At 51.1% G+C, this 22,068-nt stretch overlaps 6 protein-coding genes across 6 annotated transcripts; 2 read left to right on the forward strand and 4 right to left on the reverse strand.

Annotated features, from left to right (window-relative positions):
• Window positions 1-2,348: 2,348 nt before the first annotated feature.
• On the reverse strand, window positions 2,349-5,444 carry PV06_09982 (uncharacterized protein; the record flags this gene model as incomplete). Its single annotated transcript, XM_016411468.1, has 4 exons — window positions 5,356-5,444; window positions 4,484-5,288; window positions 4,369-4,425; window positions 2,349-4,223 (listed from the first exon to the last, which is right to left on the reverse strand). The coding sequence occupies exons 1-4, from the start codon at window positions 5,409-5,411 to the stop codon at window positions 2,349-2,351; spliced, it is 2,793 nt and encodes a 930-aa protein (XP_016258222.1). The 5' UTR covers window positions 5,412-5,444.
• A 729-nt stretch (window positions 5,445-6,173) lies between these two features.
• On the forward strand, window positions 6,174-8,802 carry PV06_09983 (OPT family small oligopeptide transporter; the record flags this gene model as incomplete). Its single annotated transcript, XM_016411469.1, has 3 exons — window positions 6,174-6,590; window positions 6,646-8,679; window positions 8,744-8,802. Exons 1-3 carry the CDS (start codon window positions 6,260-6,262, stop codon window positions 8,800-8,802), a joined length of 2,424 nt encoding a protein of 807 aa, XP_016258223.1. The 5' UTR covers window positions 6,174-6,259.
• An 11-nt stretch (window positions 8,803-8,813) lies between these two features.
• Window positions 8,814-11,581, reverse strand: PV06_09984 (uncharacterized protein). Its single transcript, XM_016411470.1, has 2 exons — window positions 11,440-11,581; window positions 8,814-11,341 (listed from the first exon to the last, which is right to left on the reverse strand). The coding sequence occupies exons 1-2, from the start codon at window positions 11,513-11,515 to the stop codon at window positions 9,810-9,812; spliced, it is 1,608 nt and encodes a 535-aa protein (XP_016258224.1). The 5' UTR covers window positions 11,516-11,581; the 3' UTR covers window positions 8,814-9,809.
• Window positions 11,582-12,125: 544 nt separating this feature from the next.
• PV06_09985 (uncharacterized protein) lies at window positions 12,126-13,410 on the reverse strand. The gene has a single exon (XM_016411471.1). It carries the CDS (start codon window positions 12,881-12,883, stop codon window positions 12,263-12,265), a length of 621 nt encoding a protein of 206 aa, XP_016258225.1. The 5' UTR covers window positions 12,884-13,410; the 3' UTR covers window positions 12,126-12,262.
• Window positions 13,411-18,600: 5,190 nt separating this feature from the next.
• Window positions 18,601-19,379, reverse strand: PV06_09986 (uncharacterized protein; the record flags this gene model as incomplete). The annotated part of the gene is made up of 1 exon (XM_016411472.1): window positions 18,601-19,379. One exon carries the CDS (start codon window positions 19,377-19,379, stop codon window positions 18,693-18,695), a length of 687 nt encoding a protein of 228 aa, XP_016258226.1. The 3' UTR covers window positions 18,601-18,692.
• A 917-nt stretch (window positions 19,380-20,296) lies between these two features.
• On the forward strand, window positions 20,297-21,604 carry PV06_09987 (uncharacterized protein; the record flags this gene model as incomplete). Its single annotated transcript, XM_016411473.1, has 1 exon — window positions 20,297-21,604. The coding sequence occupies exon 1, from the start codon at window positions 20,366-20,368 to the stop codon at window positions 21,602-21,604; it is 1,239 nt and encodes a 412-aa protein (XP_016258227.1). The 5' UTR covers window positions 20,297-20,365.
• Window positions 21,605-22,068: the final 464 nt, after the last annotated feature.

Genomic DNA, 22,068 nt, shown 5'->3' on the forward strand with positions numbered 1-22,068 from the left:
TATTCACCTTCCCTCCTGGAACCGCACTACTTCTTGTTCTTCGTATAATTCCAGCACGATGGCTGTGCAACTTCCAATGTCCGAAGTCGATGTCCTCATCGTCGGCGCAGGACCAGCTGGATTAATGATGGCCAACTGGATGAGCCGATATGGGATCAAGACAAGGATTGTGGACAAAAGAGGAACCAAGGTAAGGGAATCGATATTTGAATGTTTGCGAACAAGTTCGCCTGATCATGGTTAGATCTTCAACGGACAGGCGGATGGTTTACAGTGTCGAACTCTCGAGATCTTCGACTCATTTGGTTTCGGTCATCGAGCATGGAGCGAGTCCAATCACATGCTCGAAATATGTCTTTGGAACCCCGACTCTTCTGGGGTCATACGCCGGAGTGATCGAATTCCCGATACCATCCCTGGAATCAGTCGCTTCCAACAGGTCGTCCTACACCAAGGACGCATCGAACGCTTCTTTCTTGACTCTATTGAGAGCCAGAGCAATATTCGAGTCGAACGTGGGGTGATGCCGATTCAGCTGGAGCTTGATGAATCATTAGCAGAAGATCCGGAGGCGTATCCAATCACTGTGACGCTCAAGCACCTCTCGGAGGCTGAGGCAACACCAGATCAAGGTAATGGCCAAGTCGCTAATGGGCTCTTTCGAAGTAACCTCAGTCCCGACGACACACAGGAGCTACTGCAACGAATTTCGCTGGACGACAAGGCAAATACTCTGGAGGTTGTCAAGGCCAAGTACATGCTTGGTGCTGATGGCGCCCGTTCCTGGGTCAGAGGCCAACTTGGGCTACAACTCGATGGCAGCTCCACAGACTATGTGTGGGGAGTTTTGGATATCATACCTATTACCGACTTCCCAGACATCCGCATGAGATGCGCCATACACTCGGCAAGCTCTGGTAGCGTTATGGTTATCCCTCGGGAGAACAAGCTTGTCCGACTTTATATTCAGTTGACCACGACTGAGAAGGATGGGGACCAGAAAGGTGCAAAGGTTGATCGATCTACCATCACACCTGAGGTCATTCTTCAATCGGCTCAGCGAATCCTACACCCCTACAAAATATCATACGAGTACTGCGATTGGTGGACGGCCTACCAAATCGGCCAGAGAGTCGGGACTTGTTTCTCGGCCCGAGAGAGGATCTTCCTGGCTGGTGATGCCATTCACACACACAGTCCAAAGGCTGGACAGGGAATGAACGTCAGTCTTCAAGATACGTATAATCTGGGGTGGAAGATCGCCAGCGTTGTGAAAGGAATTGCCGATCGCTCCATCCTCAAGACGTATCAGTCTGAGAGAAGACGTATCGCCCAGGATTTAATCGAGTTCGATCACAAGTTCTCTCGATTGTTCTCTGGTCGCCCGGCTAAAGACATCATGGACAACGAAGGGATCAGCATCAAAGCCTTCAAGGAAGCCTTTGAGAAGGGCAACATGTTCGCAAGTGGTATCGGTAAGCTACACAATTAAGAAGAACCCAAGTGAGAGGACAGTATCACTAATCTGCTGCTGTACAGCTGTCAACTATGGCACGAGCATGATCGTGGCGAAGGAAGGTGATGCCGTGGAACAAGGTGACGGACTCGACGTCTCAGCCACAGACAAGACGCTGCGAGTGATCAGCCAACAGTCACTGGCAACATCGCTCAAGGTTGGCATGAGAACTCCGAGTTTCAAAGTCCTGAACCAGTCCGATGCTCGCCCGTGGCATTTCCAGGAGTTACTCCAGAGCGACGGTCGCTGGAGGGTCGTAATATTCGCAGGCGATGTGAGCGTGCCTGAGCAACGGGCCAAGATGTGGCGATTGGGCGAACGTTTGGCCGCACCTGGTTCTTTCCTCCAGCGATACACCGTCTCAGGAGCGAGATATGATTCTGTCTTTGATCTTCTCACGGTCCACGCAGCGCCTCGCATCGAGACTAGCATCTTCGACTTCCACGAAGTCTTCCGGCCCTTCGACCCACACCAGGGATGGGACTATTGGAAGATATACGTCGACGATCAATCTTACCACGAGGGTCACGGCCAGATATACCGCAACTATGGCATCGATCCTGCGGTAGGATGCGCCGTGATCATTCGACCTGACCAGTACGTCTCTTACGTCGGCACGGTAGATGATTACGACGCACTTGACAGATTTTTCTCGTCATTTATGATCCCAGCGTCTCAACGACCCGCAGATCAGACGTCTAGAAGCACCAGAGAACTCGCCAATGGATCCACGTAGGGCCTCGTTATGTTCATAGGCCGCTTTCTTTCCTGGATCATCGAGGGTGTTTTGTCTCCAATATCTAGGTCTCGCTTGCAATGTTCAGAATAGTGATTACTTCACGTCTGCTGGCATATATCCTCTACTCTGTAGCCAATCCCTGACCACGTCCAAGTCCCTCTCGAGGTATTTGGTGCGCCATGCGATCGTCTCCAACCCCACGGCCAAGGCTTGGGCATACTCTGCCGTCTCTTTGTGCTCGAAAAATATCTTGACATCGTTTGCAATCTTGTCAGAGACCAGAGTTTCCAGAGCTCGTTGCAGGATAGGTGCAAATATCCCCAGGGATCCAGCATAAAGCTTCTCTATCCTGCCCCATTTCTCCTTTATAAAGTGCCACATCACCTCTCGCACTTCTGGATTACTGTTTTCCGCGAGACCATCGATGACACAGGCCAATTCCTCCGTTTCGATGTTGCCGTTGAAAGCCCAATCCAAGTATCTTCTCGCCAGCTGTGGAGTCGCCACTTGACCAAGGCAGTTGAGAATTACTTCCTCGCCATCGATGAATTCTGTTTCCGAATGCGCCGTCTTCATTGCCTTGAAAACCTCGAGACCTCCGCTATTGACTGAAATGCTCAATACAGCTCGTCGAAGTGACGGGTCAGTAGCCCCTACAGCGTCTGAATCCAGATAAGCCTCGAAATGGCCCAATGCTTCTGACACGAGATCTTTGTGACCAGCAAGGCCCGCAGTCAAGACAAGAAGACCACGAAGACGACGGGCTGTCAGAGGCGTGGAGGACGCAGTAGTCGTACACCTCATTTCCCAACCCAGACGCTTTAAAGCAATTGAGGTCAGGTCTAAAATGAATTTCCTGAATCCTGTTGCCATTTGCGCATCAACGGAGAAGATCGATTGAATCTCAGAAACACTGGATAGCAGTGCATTCCAGATATGAATGTCGTCCTGGGTGCGGAAGCTTTGCATGAAAGTTAACAGGCCTCCACTATCCATTCTGCCTTGCGTCGAAGATGCTGAGGCTACAACGTCCCCAAGCAAACCGATCTGCTCTTGGACGGAGAAGGAAGTTATCATGTCCTCCAATTTCTTCACCAAAGCAGGGGGCCAGTCAGTTCGATAAAATCCAGCTTGGTCGGTATTAAGAGGTCGAAACTCTGACGCGGCAATGACATGAATCCCGGCTTCTTTCGCGTTCTCCCGGGGCCAGGCAGCTGCTTCAGGGTGCTGTTCCCGTTGAGCCACGTTTGGGCTGGGTGTGGTGTTGATTGGCAACCACCAGATGGTTGTATCTTCTCCCGCTTCACTCACAAAGTCGTCCCATAGGTACCGCTTTTGTCTAATCAAGAGCTGGTGAGGAGGAGAGTTGTTGCCTTCCTCATCGACTTTGATGACCGGGAACCCAACAGCCTTTATCCAGGGAGTCATCACGGCCGAGACGTCCAATTCAGACTCTCTGCTGAGGGCGTCCCACAATTGCTCTGCCGTCGTACTACCGTAGGCGTACTTGTGCAAGTACTCCGACACTCCCTTTAAAAAGACATCCACGCCCATGTATGTGGCCAGCATTCGGATGAGCGAGCTTCCTTTCGAGTATGATATGTCGTCAAACAGGGAGTCCACCGCCAAAGCGTCAACGGTAGGTGCCTCGACAGGGTGACTCGCCCGCAAGCTATCAAGATGGAACGCATACTGCATGCTCTCTCCGACGAACTGAGCCCATACGTTCCATTCAGGATAGCAAATATCCACAACATACCATCCGGCCCACGTCGCGAAGGCTTCGTTGAGCCACAACTCATTCCACCACTCCATGGTCACCAGATTCCCGAACCACTGGTGTGCCAACTCATGGGCGACGATGTAGGCAACGTGGGTCAGGTACTCCGGGTCGGAAGACTTCTCGTCGAATAATAGTGCCGTTATCTGGAATGTCAACAGGCCCCAATTCTCCATGGCGTCGTCAGCCTAGATGATGTTAGTCGTTTATCATGTCTGACTCAAATTCAAACAAGACAGGGGTAATGAGTTATGTGTTTGGGTACACGAGGCGAGGGGAAAAACCATCGTGAAGACACGGGACACTTAGATCGGTGATGGAGAGAAGACTTACGCTTCCATGAACTGCAAGTAAGTCTAATTTTGCCAAAGGGTACTCTATGCGGAACATCTGCGAGTTTGTGAGTGTCTGTTGTTTCGCAACTTTGGATTAGATAGTAGTAGCAAACCTTGGAAAGAATATCCAGAGCTTTGATGGCGACTTCGATCCCAAACTTCCCGTGCTCGGCAAGACCTTTAGTCGTATACAGTCTGACAGGGTAACTGGGTGCACCAGAACGTGTTGCAAAACGCTCGATGTACTCGAAATCTCCAATGGCCCAGGCAAGTAAATATGTACTCATCAATGGAGTCCGCTCGAACTCGACCACCTTGAAGTTTCGATTTTTGCCTGGTCTTTCACCCTTGACTTGCATGTTACTGAGGGCCACCAGTTCGACAGGAACTTCGACAGCAAAGTCAAATGTGGCTTTCAGGCCAGGTTCATCAAAACAAGGGAATGCTCGACGCGCATAGGTAGGCTGGAATTGGGTGCTGAGCATAAAGCGAGTATCCTGGCTTTCGTCGTCGTCGTCGTCGTCGTCCTCCCCCTCATCTTCATCTCCTGCTGACTCGTCCAAGTTCTCGTAAGATGAACGATAAAACCCGGTGAGCTGATTGTTGACTGTCCCTTTGAAAGAGATATGGAGGACTGTTGTGGATTCATGTGTTGGCTGCAGTTTCTGTTCAAACTCCAGTGTACATCGTTGGTTTCTATGGTCATAAGAGATTTTGGTCGCTTGAAGCACTGATCTTTCGTTCTTGAGTGTCGTCGTCACAACTTCCGCCGTTGACAACACGAGTTCTTGCGTATTCAAAACGATTGATTTGGTTGCAGACTCAATTTCAAGATGAATTTGGACATGACCTTGATATGTCCACGGTTCGCACAATTCAATATTGAACAAAAGCAAGCTATAGTGTATTGGCTTTATGCTGTAATGATATCTGAGTCAGTTTTCAACCTCGACATACTTTAGGTAGGCTTTGGGGAAGTGTATACCTTCTGGGGAGGTCTGAGTGGGTTAACACCCGGGAGTTAATAGAAGTGCTGGGCATTGTTCTACAACCGATCCACAAACGAAGGTCTTCACAAAGCTGGGAGGCACGGCATTTGTGATTGTGGTTTTGGATATCGTGCTTATATATGCGAGGAAGGTTGAAGTAGCCAGTCACAGAAAGTTTATTTGTCCAGGCAGCTGATTCAATATGCTCAGACAGCATGTTGCATTAGAAACACACATACCTGAGAAGAGAAACGACCGGTGTACGCAACGTGATTCCGAGGGGTGGGTCTATTGTTCACAAAGATGACATTCCCACGGACCTAGTCTTATTAGGGTGACTGCAAAGGTTAATAAACCGAAAGGCACCTTGATGACCCATTGCATCTTGCCTGGTCCAATTCCCGTACGGAGTTCTACGACCGCGTTGAGGAGGTTCGAGGAGGCTCAGATTTCCATTCGAGTCATCGGAATTACGGCCAGCTGGTGGTATGCCAATCGACCGCATTGCGTGAAATTTCTCACCATTTAAGAGCCTATTTGAAGGGTCTTCAGGTGGCGGGACCACAAGCTTCTCTCTCAAGCTTCCGAACATGGGGGCGACGATGAAAGTCAGGTGGAGCTCACGGGCCCCATAGTCTAGTCCCGCCACGGTTAGCGTTCACGAGGTCCTGTCTACCGTTCTCAAGCGCAATGCGAAATGTTCTTTTTGGCTTGAGTAAACTTGCAAGATAAGGGCCAAGCGATGGTGCGGGCTGCATGATGTTGATCAACTTCTTGACCATGATAAAGGCTCGCCAAAGTCCCCTGAGAGGACGAGAGACTTCACTGTCATGAGACGACTCAATCTCGGGACATTGTCTCTTCCCGGTAGCGATTATTCTCTTGAACGTTCCCTCCAAGATGGCAATACCTACTGAAAGCAACGAGCCTGTCACACAGCACCCAATGAATCCCTCATCCTCAGGCTCTGGACCAGATGCTGAAGATGGCCTGGGCTCCGCATACCCCGAGCCTCCTCCCACCAAAGCTCCTGATCTAATCAAAGCCGAAAAGGGAGACTTGGATGCAATCCACCAAGTGCCAGCCACGGACGATTTGGAATGTGCAGACACGACGACAAAAGAGGCAGCGCTGAACCATCCTGCTGGCCTAGATGATGTGCTCACCCGGACTATCCACGTGGTGGATGACCCTACCTTGCCGTCGATCACGATTCGATCAGTTTTTCTAGGTAAGACTCGCCCAGATTGGGATTGTCGAAGGGGGTGACTGACTGTTTGATCTAGGCGTGGGGTTCTCAGTCTTTGGCGGCGTATTGTCTGGAATTTACTATTTCAAGCCTCAGACGGTCACCCTCACACCTGTGCTGCTCGCCATCCTGTCCTACATCGTCGGAGAAGCCATGGCAACCATTATACCTCGCAAGGGTCGTGTAGGAAGGCTCCTCAATCCACATCCGTTCAACAAAAAGGAACATTTGGCCGTCACCATCATGGCCAACGCGGCCAGTACATCGGCCCTCGGGATCGAAATCATCTCTGCCGAGCGGTTGTACTACGGTAAACGAATCGGAGGAGCTATATCGATCTTTCTACTGCTGTCGTCCCAGTTTATAGGCTACGGAATAGCCGGGCTGATGCGCAGGACTCTGATATTTCCAAAGAAAATGGTCTGGCCTTCAAACATTCCCGTCAACGCCATGTTTGAGACGCTCCATGGCGGGAACTCCAACCCCAGAAAATCACTTCGAGTGTTCATGTTCGTATTTGCAGGCATCTTTCTTTGGGAAATTGTCCCTCAATGGATTTGCCCCATCCTCACCGGTGTCAGCATCTTCTGCCTCGCAAATCAACACAGCACCACCTTCACATACCTTTTTGGCGGCACCAATGGAAACGAGGGACTCGGTCTGTTCTCTTTGTGCTTCGACTGGCAACAGATATCAGCTGGTACTTCACCGCTGTATTTCCCATTGAGCAGTCTCATCAGCCAAGGGCTTGGGATTTGTGGCTGCATCATTGTCTTCTCGGCGGTGTTTTACAGCAATACCTGGAACGCAAAGAACTATCCGTTTCTGGGACAAGTGATTCTGTCTGATACTTCGACTCCAGGTAATGCTACTCAGTGGAATCAAACGGCCGCAATCAACTCTGATGGCCACATCAATCACGCGGCGGTGGCCGAATTAGGTCTTCCAGTATTCCCAGCTTCGAACGTCCTGAACCTCATCTTGACCAACCTGACCATCGCCGCCGCTTTGACCCACGTGTTTCTGTGGATGCCGAAAGAGACGTTGAGAGCCCTGTCTTTCTTGGATCCCCGGAGACTCAGACACATAAACCGATTTCCCCAGGCCGTCCGCACCTCATTCCAGCAAGCCAACAAGCACGATGAGTACCAGGACGACTACGATCCGCATTACGTCCTTTCTCTGGCGTACAAAGCTTGCCCGGACTGGTGGTACGGGGTCGTACTACTACTTTCCGTCGTCGTAGGTCTGGTCCTGATCTACGAGTCGGACAGCTCGTTGCCCTGGTGGGGATTCTTCATCGCCATAGCCATGGGGTACGTGTTGATCATCACGCTGGGGATACTTCAAGCCTCCACCGGAGTCAGGTTCACGATTCAATCGGTCGTGCAGATGGTGGGCGGCTACATCCACCCTGGGCGCCCCGTCGCCAACATGTGGTTCTCCCTGTACGGCTACAACGCGCTCGGCCAAGGGGTGCTGCTGTCTCAGGACCTCAAGCTTGCCCAATATGGCCATCTGGCCCCCCGGGTGGCGTTCGCCGCGCAGGTCCTGGGCACCATCATCGGAGCCATCTTCAACTACATCATGGCGAACAGCATCATTGACAATCAACGGGAGATCTTGCTGAGTATCGAAGGGACCAACATTTGGTCGGGAAACCAGGTCCAGCAGTTCAACGCACAAGCCGTCACCTTTGGAGGACTTTCACATCAACTCTTCAGCATCGGGGGTCAATACCAGTGGGTGACACTGATCATGCTCCCGGGCTTTCTAGCCCCTGTCCCTCTATGGCTGGCACACAAGAAGTGGCCTCAATTACATCTGGACCGAATCAACACGGCCGTGGTTGCCTTCTACCTGTGCTATCTCAACGTGGGAGTCAACTCTTCGATCATGATGTTCTTCCTCCTCGGCTTCGCCTCACAATGGTGGGTTCGACGGCGATATCCGGAACTCTTTGTCGATTACAACTACCTCATCTCGGCTGCTTTGGACGCCGGAACCTCGGTCATTGTTTTCATCCTGTCATTCGCCGTCTTCGGCGCCGCAGGAGACTCCGTAAACTTTCGTAAGTCTTTCAAGGAATCTCTGCACAACTCTCATGTTCCCGAGCTGACCTCTCGATTTTGTAGCAAAATACTGGGGAAACAACCTAGACGGCAACTATGATCGGTGCCAATATGCAAATTGATGTTCCCTTTCGATGGGACTTAGTCAAAGACCTAGTCGTTTGCTGACGTCAAAGCGAAAGGCGGCCCCTCATCAGCTTGTCTCTAGGGGGTTAATTGTGTAATCATTGATCGCTCCATAGCTCCTGTATTTCAATGGCGTATCACATCGCTCAACAATCGCCATCAAAACTATTGTATGCTATCGAGTACGGATAAGCGAAGCGCATGTAGTGGCCTTGGACGTATCTTGGTGCAAGTAGACGTCCGCATATCGTGAACGCTAACGATGATAGACTAAGCGCTCCAACGGTGTCGCTAAATGACATCCTGCATACTTCTTGCCAAAACTGGACATGGGGCGGCACGTTCGTGAACGCTAACCTGGTGTGTGTGGAAATCAAACCACCCATCGTTAGCTGGACAGTCCGCGCGGGTGGGGAAGATCCTGCTGGCCACAAATCCCGCTCTCTGGACCTCACAAGCCCACATCCGAGAACATCCTAGCTTCTGTTGAAAGCCAGAGGCATGCGATCATGGATGTGTTCAGCAAACAGTCTTGTTTCTCACTCCAGAAGAACCAACATCCGTGGTACCGTCCTCGGATAGGATAGCGTTGGAAACCTGCATTATGGTGCATTTGAGGGCGGTGGTTTGCTCATCATGAGGCCCGAGATGTCGCAGTCCTTGGAGGTATCGCAGGCTTGCGTAAAGACGTTTCAATTACCTGAGGCTATCGGAAGGTTTTTTGGAGAGCATGATGTGCAATCGGTGTTGCGCTCTTGACCACATCACCTATAGCGAGAGATGGTAGAGCAGTTTGATATCGGCGCATCTCATGCACAAATCATTCAAGTTGTCGTTTTAAGAGAGCTCAGCGTCCCGCCTAAAGCAGAGAAATCTTGAACATGTGTTTTAATGTTTCAAAGACAATCCTGTGGAAAGTTGACTCTGGGCCCGAATAGGAAGTCTGTTGAAACATATCTGCTGGTCGGAAGGCTGTGTTGGATTTTGTTGCTTGCGGCGAGACTCATGTGATGCTCAAGATTTGCGATGATAGCGAGCCTTGCCCGGGGCAGATATTCTCAAGCCAGAACGAGTTGAATGAGCCACTCCGGACTCTCTTGAATCCATACTGAACCATGCATTTCTGCTCGGACAGAAGCATGATGTCCGTAATGAGAAATTTGCAATCAGTACCATATTTCCCAGCTTGCTCGGCACCCTGCTGCTTGAGTCGGACAATCTTCTCGGCGAGGCTTGCGGCCACGCGACAGTCCCAGGTGCTTTCTCTCCTGCTTGATGAACGAAGTACTTGCAAGGCTCGTTGCCGGAGTCCTCCGTCGTTTGTTCGCGTGGCAATTTCGAACAAGAGGGGCACAACTTCGGGTGACGATGTAAACGATGAATGATTGGCACCAAAGCTCGATTGTTTGTGTTGATCGTGCGTTGTAGGTGGTTTTAAGCCAGTATCGATCGACGACTGAATCGTCAAAAATTCTTCTACGAGATTCAGGATGGCGTGATTTGTTTCCCTGAAATCGTCATAGGCAGGTTCCCCGTGTACGAAAACGTGGAGATTTATTTCGAGTGAGGATGCAAGAATGTCGAGAAGGAGATACGCCGCCTGGCTTCCGCGATCTGTTCCCTTTGCAGGGTCTATACAATTAGACATGGCCATTTTCCATGCATCGTACTTTGCACAAATCGCATTATATGAGGGCTGTAAAGGTGGCGATACTCTCGAAGGCACCCAGGTGTTGTGTTTGTAATAGGCCTCAGCATCCTGAAACAGGCTGAAAACCTGGGTTGAGAGGGTTTGAAGGTGAGGGAAAGCCTCCGCGGCACCGTCAAAGTGATCCGGAATGTCTTCCATTTGCTCCACCACCTCAGGGCACTCTACCTCGATAGCGTCCAAATTTGCCTCAATAATTTGAGCCTGAAGTGTCCGGAACAGATTGCCCAAGTTCTTCTCTGCCGATTGGAAAACTGAAGCATAGCTTGATGTGGCAGTACTGGCCCTCCAACCTGCAATCATCTTCATACCTGAGACGGCATGTTGGTTTGCTAGTTCGAAATTACCAAGCAGAGCGTCGCATGTGCAGAATATGATACACGCGCACAAGATTGAATCAAAGAAATTGTCAGGAGAATCGAGATCGATAACCTGTTGACGGGCTTTCTGATACCATCGGAGTGCATTGTCGGATAGGCACGGACACGCAACATCATGATCAAGGTAATGTTCATGAAAAGCGCTTAGCGCTAACACAGCCTGCCGAATTATCGCATCATCCTGGACCAGTCGTGGCACGATCGTCGACCAAAACCCGTATCCGAAGGAACCCTCGATTTGTTGAGCGGTGCGATGTTGGAAATGCCACAAAGCTCGACGTTCACGTGGTGGGATTGCTGCACAGAGGCCAAGGTTCTCAGGAAGAGTATACACGACGTACTTGGTAGTCGGTGCATCGGTGATGCCGTCCTGATACCGGCATGTCCTATTAGCCCGTACGCATTTTCGGCATGACGGGATTGATTCGTCGCATTTTACATGCCTTACTAGCAGCACGATGACTAAGGTTAGCATTCTGGATGCCAATGCAGAGCAGAGTGAGGATAGCAGGATCGAGGTTCACGGATACCGGGGGGCAACTTACATCTGCACGTCTTGCACCCGCTCCGAGAACGAGAACTTTGGACTCGTAGGCGTTTGGTCTTTTGTACAACATCCATTCTCTCAACATGTCGGTCTAACGTGGTTGAAGGAGTGAAGAGCCATACTAATTGCGAAATCGAGGGTTGAGATGGTGGTGCAAGTGTAGTCTTGATAAGAAATCGGGCCTACAACCGGAAATGCGCCTAGTTGTGACCCTAGTGCCAAGGATCGGATATACTGTACTTGTTTCCGATCAGGCAAGAGGGTGATGCCGCCCTTGCACTTCTCTTCCCCGGCTCACGCGGGCGACCACAGCCCTTTGCCTCACCGGTCATCCAGGAAATTTGGGCTACTGCCATTATTTTCGCCGTTTGCTTCTGTATGACATATGGATCAAAACGATGGCTTTATCTTCCAAACTACAGACGGGCATCAAAAAGGGCAGAAACACATCACTACGGAAGCGAAGCCGAGCTGCAAACTTGCGGCCTGGTGTATTCGTGACGAGGGCCACCTTCATCTTGGACAGTATGTCATCTTTCCAGATCTCGTCTTCCCCGAGCTGGCCTGTGATGAAGAAGTACAAGAAACTGTGGTATTATGACTTTAAAATTTTCCATTCCCGCTATGCTATGCTGATATGCTCGTCATACAATACACTTGTAAACCCCCCCCCCCCCCCCCCCCCCCCTCTCGCCATCCGCTATGCAATTTCAAAAACACTCAAACCAAAAGCAGTCAAACATTCCCATCACTTCTGCAATGCAACCCAATACGCTTTAATATCGAATGCCGCCGTGTGGCCTTCAACTCCATCCGCAGCCTCAGTTATACTGCCAAGCAGCAGCTTGGCCCTGAGTATAAGGAACAGCTAGCGGTGTGACGGCCACACAGTCCTGGACATTGCCTAGAGGAACCTGAGCCCCATCGAAGTTGGCAAAGACCTGGTACGCGATGCTTCCGTGTGTAGGGCAGGCCATGAACCCATCAGCACCGAATGCGCTGGTCGTCACCTCGCCGTACTCTCCGCCAACGTTGACGAAGATGAATGGGTCGACGACCGAGCCCTCGGGCATGGCGCCTGAGTGCGCGGCCGTGAACGACAGAGCACCGTTGGGTGCGACGTAGACTTGCTGTCCGCCGGGAACAACGGTGGCGAGGCTGCCGCTGCCCACAAATGCCGTGTCAGTGCCTGGTGGGCAATTGGACGCTTGGTCGGTGCCAGTGAAAGGGCACGAAGTTGAGGTCTCCGGCAGGTTGAGCCAGAACTTGCCGCTGTTGGCGTTGAAGGATTCGAAGTGGAAGGGCTGCACGTCGGTACCGACGATCAGACCGTACACGGCTGGGAAGTATAGATCGGGAGCTGGGTTTTGGCCGGACGAGCCGGTCGGGGCGGCGAGGGCCAGCGCCGGGATGGAGGCGAGAACTGCTGTCTTAACCTGCATTGTGACGGAGGATGGAAAATGGCTGCGCGAGACAGATGGCGAAAATGGTAGATTTGTCTGGCTGTGAGTGAAATGTGGTGCGTTGCTGGGGAGTGTTGGTTGCTATTGTACTGTGGTGGTTTGAGACGAGAAGGATGAAGGTATCGACTGGGGTGCCGGTTTCACCTGGTATATATAGGTATTTCTCGCATGATGCATTGCCAGTATACATGCTCGAATGAGGCATATTCGATTACATACCATTCCATCACAGAGCCCAACGTGTCGATGCTACGTAACAAATGGCCTGGTGACCTGGTCGTAGAAGGTACAACAGTCCACGTAGAAGAACACCAAAAATAGTAGCTCCCCCAGAACCCCCATAATCGAGCTCGGAAAGCTTAACAGGGCTGGCTGAATCTCATCTGAGAGCTCCCTAGCTGTGCTCCACGTTCCAATGAACGAGTGCTCAGTACGGGATACAAACTTCACCCGAGCCCGCAAGACCGAGGAAAAGAAACGGTCTATGGGTGTCTTGGATACGTGATAGAATGTTCCGTAGACGAAGCACAGGGCGAGGTAGTACCGCAGAGCTATTTTTGAGTGCGGCATCATTACTCGCACGGGTCACTGAGCAGAAAGCACGGGGTAGGTGACATCTCGGGATACAAGGAGAGTTTAGCCCATAGATTTCTGGTGGTCAATCCGTACCGCGGGTCTAGATCCGTGGAGGGATTTGGGCACCGGAGAAAAAAAGACTCAGCCTCCCCAAATCACCGTTCCACCATTGGATGGAGTAGCTCTAGGCCATCGAGAAATGTCCATAGAACAATAACGTCGATCATGCATCGGTCAACTCAAACTTCCTTATCGCGTAGCGCATGGCGCCCAGGACAATGCGATACCTCCCTTCTTCAAGGCCTCCACCACTCAATTGACAGGTGCTTTGATGTCCTGTGCGCCTAATTATCTTGCACTCTACAGTACTTGGTAATCAGCAAAAAAATGCCAAGACTGAAGGGGATCTGATAATGAACAGTATGGTTTGATGGATTTGAACGACGCTCAATAACGCAGAGTCATTATATATTTAGACACTTTAAAAAAAGCCTGACCGGCTCCGTTAAGGGTGTATACTGTCGTGTGAGGTCGACGTGGCTGATTCTTGGAATTTGCGCTTCCTAGGCCGATTTTCACCACGGACCCGGTCTAACTCCCTCCTTTGGTTCTTTATCAAGCTCAGCCCATGTAACAGGAAAGCACTGGGAAAGAGGGACTTGGAGAGGCCTCTGTTGCCATGGGATTCCGGTGAGGTTATGACTCGAACTCTCACGACACCTCTCACGGCATGGGCTCTGACCTCGTAGTCAAAAAAGAGGGTTTAACAACAATGACACAACGATGTACAAGATTATTCATACCAACTTCACACCAGAGATCGATGCTCCTCATGTTAGACCTACACGAGAGCGACGCATCCACTGTCTGACTTGTTTCCAACCCTAGGTACAACCCGATAGTAAGAAGAGGGTGAGTCGCGAGCATCTGTTCTTAAAAGCGATATTGTCTGCGCGAGCGTGCCGAGTGCTCGGAGCAGTTCGGCCCTTGCTTATGGTGCCACGGATCGGATATACCTTTTTCCGACTACTACATTGGTATACATGCTCTTACGTAGATATAAAGGACCAGCCGCCCCTTCAATTGTAGTTGGTAGTTTCTTTTCTTTCCGCCGATGGAACCACAGTGGTGTTGTCCTGGAGTGGGTCGCTTGGGACGGTGTTGGGATTAGAGATTCGCCTACTGGATCCGTCAACTCTGTTGTGGCGGATGTCAAGCGAGAACTGGTCAATACCGACGGAGCGGCCAAGGATTACGGATTTGCAATGAAACCCCAAGAGTTGACGGCGATCAAGAGCAAGTCAGAAGCATTCCGCGCCGAACTCTCAGAAAGTCGAAGGATCAGATCAGTCTAGTCCAATCTACGACTGCACACCTTTTCAACAGAGGAGGCACACCGAGTGAACTCACCACTAGCTTCTGAGCAAAACCAGGGCTCCCTGCTGTATGCCCTCAGCAGGAGCAGGACTCACCCTACACCAGGCTTGAAAATAACGCGGTTGAGTGCCTGGTCTACAATAACAGCAGGTCAATGGCCCAGCTTGACCACGAGAGGACCTTTCGGGTTTTCGCATGCCTTCTAGCTAGCCTTAAGTATGAGTCGTCAATACATTCACAATCTCCAATGACCATAGGCGAACGCTGTCCAGTATTGGACTCTGTAGCTTGTAGGTCAGGCGTATCCATAACACGTTGCCCTCGAGGTAAATTCCCAGTCACGGGAATCAAACAGCGGAGCATCTCTGGCTATCTCCAATAGCGAAGGACAATAATGGAACCCATCTTAGGATGAAGCATACCGGAATGCTGCGGAAGACATTCAATCGCTGCGACGTGAGTTGGGGCGTGACTCGAAAAGTGACAAGAGAGTTTGAGTCGTGTAAGCTGGGTTTGGAGACTTTTGAGCAATTCGACCATTGCTTGAGCTGCTTGAGTTGCCAAGCAGGCAATATTGCGTCCCTGCACCCAGCTCCGTGGTTCAACTAGCGAGAAGACTCCCCCTGCTTGGCCACATGGTCATGCGGCGTCGACTATCTGAGCGAGAGAAGCTTGCATATCCGTCACCACGTTCACGGGGAATTCACCCATGAGGCCGAATTTGGCATCGACGTGGGAATTTACCTTGCTCCAGCAGGTCCCCGGACCGAGAAATCATTCGTATAACATCGTATAGTTGCGCACAAGTCCCCAAAAAGCCAATGGTGAGTGGTGGCTTTCATCAGTCAGGTCATGCCCAGGCGCGAGATCACCCACAACTCTCTATGCGTGGGGCGTCGGCGTTCACCCACTTTGCGCCCATGAACCTTCAATCGCATCGCAAGGCGCTTAGTTTGACGTTTCTGAACGCGGTACTTTCAAGTGGTGGTTATTTCATGTGATGAAAAGTTATTCGGGGTTGGAAAAGGCATTGGTCAGCAGTGTCTGGGAGAGCAAGACGGCGCAGAAAACCCCTATATCAGGCGAAATCGGTAGTTGCTTGGGAGACGAGTGCCGGTCCTTCCTTGCCCAGTATGAAACAAACGGTACCGGTGGGCAAACTCCGTGCATGGCGCCTCCCCACGGGGGCGAAGTGTTTGGAGCGGCTCCTGTGATTCGACTTCAGACTCAGAGTCTGGGAGCCCCGGGGGCCCAGCACAGGCTTCATGACTCGTAGGGATTGGCCAAGGCGTGGTCGCCTGCTTAAAAGACTACGGCCTCTCTTCCCACTGTCCATATCATCTCTTCCTCCTTGACTATCATCAGACTCTACCCACTTCGTTTCTTAGAGGCAAGACGAAGTTCAGGACTCAAGAACTCAGATTACGCCTGTCGTCAATATGGGTCTCGGTGTGCAAGATGGTAAGAATGTCATCAGGGGCGCTGCTGGCACATGGCTAATGTGACATAGACAAGAAGCTTGACCACGTCCCCGGAACGGTCTTGCTCAACGATGAAGCCGCTCATCAAGAGGCTATTACAGAAGGTCTAAAGCACGGCAAAGGCAGAGACGCTCATATTGTCCTGTCACCCCAGCCTAGCGAAGACCCCAATGACCCTCTCAATTGGTCGCTGTGGAAGAAGGAAGCCATCACTGCAATTCTCTGCTTAGGTGCCATGTTGAACGCTGGTACAAATGTGAGTTGAAAAGAACAATCCCCACGTGAAAAAGATTCGGTGGCTGATGATCACGCAGGGCCCCCTTCTTAATGCTTCATACTTCCCAATTTCCGAGCGACTTCATATGGACTTGACGAAAGTTGTGCTCGTCTCTGGTTATAATCTTCTCGCTGCTGGATGCTCCGGCCCATTTGGTGGGTTTCACTCCCCCTTTAGATTCCGATGAAGTCTCCTGCTAACATTTCAAAAGTGTGTGCTTTCAGTCGCAAGTATGGCAAACGACCGGTGTTCCTTGTCTCAACGCTGTTCGACATTATTGGTACCGCCATTGGCCAGGCCAAGATCGACTACAAATACCTATTGGCCGCACGTATCATCCAGGGCTTTTCAACTTCGGCATTTGAGTCTTTGATCGTGTCGACGGTCGGTGACATGTACTTTGTCCACCAAAGAGGTCTCCGCATTTCCGTCATCAACTTCATCCTCAATTCTGCGTCCAGTCTCTCGTCAATCATCTGCGGCCAAGTCTTCCAGAGCCTCGGTTGGCTATGGTTGTTCCACATGTTCCAGATATTCTGCTGCGTCCAATTCGTCCTGATGTTCTTGTTCTGTCCAGAGACGACGTACGTCAGAGATTCGCACTACGACACGGACCAGTCCGAGCAAAGAGACGAAAAGGGGCTGACGGAACTGGCAACCATCGAGCATTCACACAAGGAGCATGTGGGAGAGCCCGGACAAGGAGCCGCGCCCGCTTACAACGTGCCAAAGAAGAAAACCTTTGTCCAGGAACTTGCCGTCTACACGGGCGTGTACTCTAGAGACAGCATCTTTAAATTCCTGTTCGGACCTTTTCTCACGCTGCTGAACCCTGCTGCATGCTATGCGATCATTGCTTCCGGTCTACTGAACAGTTGGTATGTCGGATCGGCAATCATCTTGTCAGGCGTGTTTGCCGGGCCACCCTGGAACTTCAACGCTTCCCAGGTTGGATATCTTGGTGCAGGCCCCTTCGTTGGAGGTCTCCTTGGTTCCATCATCACCGGTTTCAGCGGTGACTATGTCATCAAATATCTCACTCGCAAGAACAAGGGTGTATAGTGAGTGCTAATATTGCAAAGTGTATTAAATTGTTGCTAACAAAGTTGTCACAGCGAACCAGAGTTCCGTCTCGTCTTTATGATACCCACCTGCATTGCTTGTGGCATCGGAATGTTCCTCTTTGGCTATACTATGTCCGTCGGATCTGCTGCCGAGCTTTGCTCTTTCTTCCAAGGAGTCATGATGTTTGGCGTCTTGATCGGAATCTTCTCGACCTTGTCTTACGGCTTAGATTCTTTCCGAAGCCAGAGTAACGAAATCTTCATCATGAATATGCTTTTCAAGGTCAGCTCCTGCACCCCCACTCACCAATTGGAGCGAGTTTTCATGCTAACAACCTCCTAGAACTTCATGTTTTATGGCCTTTCTAATTTCGCAAACGACTGGGTCGCCTCGAACGGTCCAGCACAGATCATGTACGTCTTCGGTGGTACATCAATCTTCTTGTCATTGCTAGGTCTTCCAGTCTACATGTACGGAAAGAGAATGAGAAGTTGGTGGGCCAGACACGACCTTTTCAAGAAATTGAAGATGGAGACCTCGGGCCCTGTTAGTGAAATGGGTTAAGTGGGAGTCGGCTCTCTCAAGATCGAGACTGTCTGTATCGAGTCAGTCTTGTGTATTGTGGCCAAGGTTACAGAGAATTGATTCTACCATCCAATGGTCTCGCTTCTCGAGGAATGCGGATTGTGTCAAGGAACGCTTCTTGTCTGACTAGAGGAATTGCCCATATCGAGCGGAAGGGGTCCCTGGGAACCATCATATCATTTCAAACAATCTTGATCGGACTTGGATTTCATCATTACCTTGCTACCTGTTTAAGATTCCGTTTCTCCGCTCTCTGCTGCGTCGTTTTGTGGCCTTCCAGTTTCAGTGGCATGAGCGAGTATACCCCTTCTTGTCTAGCCAGTACCTGCGGGTTCCAGCCCCATCGTCATCACATCACGTCCCGTCATCCACCCCTGAAGATGCAGTGCACGTCCTGCTACAGACTAACAACTACTCTTCAACAATGTCAATTCGTGATGACAGGCGAAGTCCCATCCCAATCTCCCTTCGAAGCAGCATCCATCAAGAACTTCGCGACGCTCTTCACGCTCACTTTCGGCATGATACCTACGCCTTCCGCTGAGCTGGAGTAAACCTTGACGGGTGCAGCGTCTCCTTCAGTCAGGAGCGCCGGCCTGATAAGTACAAAGGGCAAGTGGCCTTTCCTGACGGCCTCGTCGACCAATGTCTGATCCTCAATGGTCTGGACCATGTTCGAATGGCGCATGGTCCAGCGCAGGAGAAAATTGAGGTTCTTGAACGAATCTCCAATACCAAACATGGACATGACGACAAGTTTGTCAATCTGCACGGAGCCCTCGACCGCCTGGGCTGCTGCAAGCACAGCGCTAGCTGATGCTTTCATGAAGCCAGCCGGCGAGGTCGGTGCCGCCCATGGATTTCCCGAAGTTCTGGTCTGGCCCAGGGTGCTGATTATGACTACCGGGACGCCGGACTTGGTGCTTCGTAGAGCCTTTTCGATATCCGTCGGGTTGCACGGATCCCCGGTAACAACATTAAGGTCTGCATGTTGAAGCAAGCTGGTGTTTGGCTTACGCACAATGACAGTGACGGCATGGCCTCTGGTCAGGGCTTCTTCGAGGACGAGCTTGCCGGTTCGGCCTGTGGCTCCAATTAGGAATATCTGTGGCATCATGACTGTACGGACTTCTCTCGAGTCTGGGAAGAGCGTGTCTGAACGTTGATGATTACTTGGTCTCAAGTCGGGCTGACTGCTGCGGGGGTGCAAGGTGCAAGTCGATATGATGGCGCTGATCCTGTTGTCAAGGCTGACGTTTTTATGATCATGAATACTTTTTGTGCCATGACGGGAAGTCTAGAGTATAGATATACTTCCTTCTTCCGTCGAGATTGCCCCTGGCATGGTCCTGATTTCAAACAAGGCTGAGGCTGAGTATCTAGGCTGGTAAATAGTTATGTAAGCGTGTTCGGAATGAGGCTGCCAAGTTCGCTCGTAACTGGTTATATCCGCCATTCGGCCGAAATACTTGTTGATAACGGCCGACGTTTTTCCTTACTTTTTCACCAATTTCCAATGGCACGTAATTTAGATCCAGGCTACACCCTCGAGGACAGCTGTTGTCTATTACTTTGTATGCGTCTGCCATTGAATAAATCACTGATGTCAGGGACCTCGTTTATGAAGGGCTCGCTCCGGCAATAGCCTGCTTCAGGGCCGACCATCTGGCTGACAAACAGGACCGAAGCCAACCACTTTGGTGAAGATTTACGAGCTCTTCGTGTGTACGACTGGCTTCTGATTCGATTCCTTGCCAAAATACGAGCCAGTTAACAATTTTCAGTCCACTACTCGTATATTTCTCAGGGTCCCTGCCCGACACCGAACCTCGTTCATGAGTAAGTTTAGTAGCATCATTGTTGTTCGTTAGTATCGTCGACAGACCGTGACACGGTCGCTTGGTCCGCTAGCAGAGTCGTTTCTGTTTCAAGTCCACAATGGTGGCAGGGCATACTAGCTCCCATGGTTGAGACTTATAAGTATATAAAGCGGCTGTATCGACGGGGGTTGGGCATAACTCGAACAGACCAGTTCAACTGAACATCTTCACCTTCTTATCGACGCAACCAATCAACCCCCAAAGTCACAATTATATCGACATGTCTGAGGAAGTTGCCATCATCGGCGCCGGTCTAGCTGGCTTGACTCTTGCCCTCGCTTTGCACCAACAAGGCATCAAATCCACCATTTACGAATCGCGACCTGCTCCCCTCAACATTGGCGGGGCAGTCATGCTTTCACCCAACGCTCTCAAAGTGCTGGACGCTCTCGATTTGTACCAGGCCGTCCGCGCGAAGGGATTCAACTTTGAAGAGCTTGAGATGCAAAAGGTCGACGGTGAACTGATCGAGATGTATGAGTTCGGCAGCGAGGAGAAGTACGGGTTTCCTGGAAACCGAATCTACCGCTTCGAGCTCATCGACATCATCCTGGGCAAGATCAAGGAGCTTGGCATCCCTACCAGGTTCGGTACGAAATACACGCGGGTTCTCGAAGAGACAAATGATCATGTCGTTTGGGAATCGGCTGATGGCAACAAACACACTGCTTCCTGCCTCGTCGGAGCCGATGGAATTCATTCTACCGTCCGCAAGTACCTTTACCCCGACCTCGTGCCGAGATTCACCAACATGGCTGGCATTACGGCCGCGGTGCCCACCGCACCTGTCAAGCACCTAGGCAAGCCAATCACCAAGCCCGTGACCATCATCTCTGAGCAAAAGGGGGCCTTTGTCATCGCGCCCCAACGCGTTGATGGCTCCGAGGCCCTGATTGGCAAGCAGAGGCGAGTGGAGGAGATGAGTCGCGAGGGATGGGACCGGTACATCGCGGACAAGGAGTCTTTGATCAAGTTCATGCAAGAAGACGCCGGGGCTTTCGGAGAGGTCGCCATGAGCTCGACGAAGCACATTGACCCGAACAAGATGAACGTCTGGCCGTTCTACGTCATCCCACAGCTCGACAAGTGGGCCTCGGAGGGACGACGCGTCGTGATCCTCGGCGACAGCGCCCACGCCATCCCGCCGAGTGCAGGACAGGGTATCAACCAGGCGTTCGAGGATGTCTACATGTTCGCCTTGCTCCTGGCTGCGAGCGCGGCGGGGAGGGTCGACTTCCAGGCTGCATTGACCTTCTGGCAGGACTATCGACAGGGGAGGGTCAACAAGGTCCTGGATGTCAATAAGCAGATCGATCTCAGGAGACTCCCCAAAGACCAGCTCAAGGGTGTGTCGGCGGAAGGGGTGGCTCAGCAAGACTTTGACCTTACCTGGCTCTATGCGCCGGATTTCAAGGCGGATGTTGAGGATTGGGTCAAGAGTCACGGTGCCGCTGCATAGGTATGAATGTGTGTGTCTGCTGTACAGATGCCATGGAGCTGCTTGAACTGGGCAGTTGGTGTGCTGTTCCCTTGGAGGACAGAAGACAGTGCCGTCGAGCATGGATACGAGGACACTCCTTACGAGTAAATACTTCATCGGGGGTCTTTTTTGACAATCTCGATCTTAAGTGAGAGTACTGCAATTCAATTGATGCACGTACCCAGGATTTATTACCTTCCCTAGTATGTGCATTTTGCTAGTTTATTCGCCATATCTGGATTTTGGGACATCATCTTCTCGGAGGAATGCGGAGGTTGCAGTAGTCACGGGGAAAAAAACTGGCTTCGATGGGCAGCTGTCTCCATGTTCATACTTTGCACCAAGCACTCTCGTAAAGTGTTCCATGCCATCTGCGGTGTTGTAATCGAGGGGCACTTTCGGCAGGAGACCCATACCTAGGTAAGACCAGATCAGCTCAAGAT

Source organism: Exophiala oligosperma (assembly GCF_000835515.1).
Source record: "Exophiala oligosperma strain CBS 72588 unplaced genomic scaffold supercont1.11, whole genome shotgun sequence".
NCBI classification, from domain to species: domain Eukaryota; kingdom Fungi; phylum Ascomycota; class Eurotiomycetes; order Chaetothyriales; family Herpotrichiellaceae; genus Exophiala; species Exophiala oligosperma.

Coding starts and splice junctions, on each gene's coding strand:
- PV06_09984 (XM_016411470.1), bottom strand. CDS start 11,515: ATGGATGTTGTACAAAAGACCAAACGCCTACGAGTCCAAAGTTCTCGT. Junction 11,342..11,439: donor CGGGTGCAAGACGTGCAGAT/GTAAGTTGCCCC, acceptor TCGTGCTGCTAG/TAAGGCATGTAAAATGCGAC.
- PV06_09985 (XM_016411471.1), bottom strand. CDS start 12,883: ATGCAGGTTAAGACAGCAGTTCTCGCCTCCATCCCGGCGCTGGCCCTC.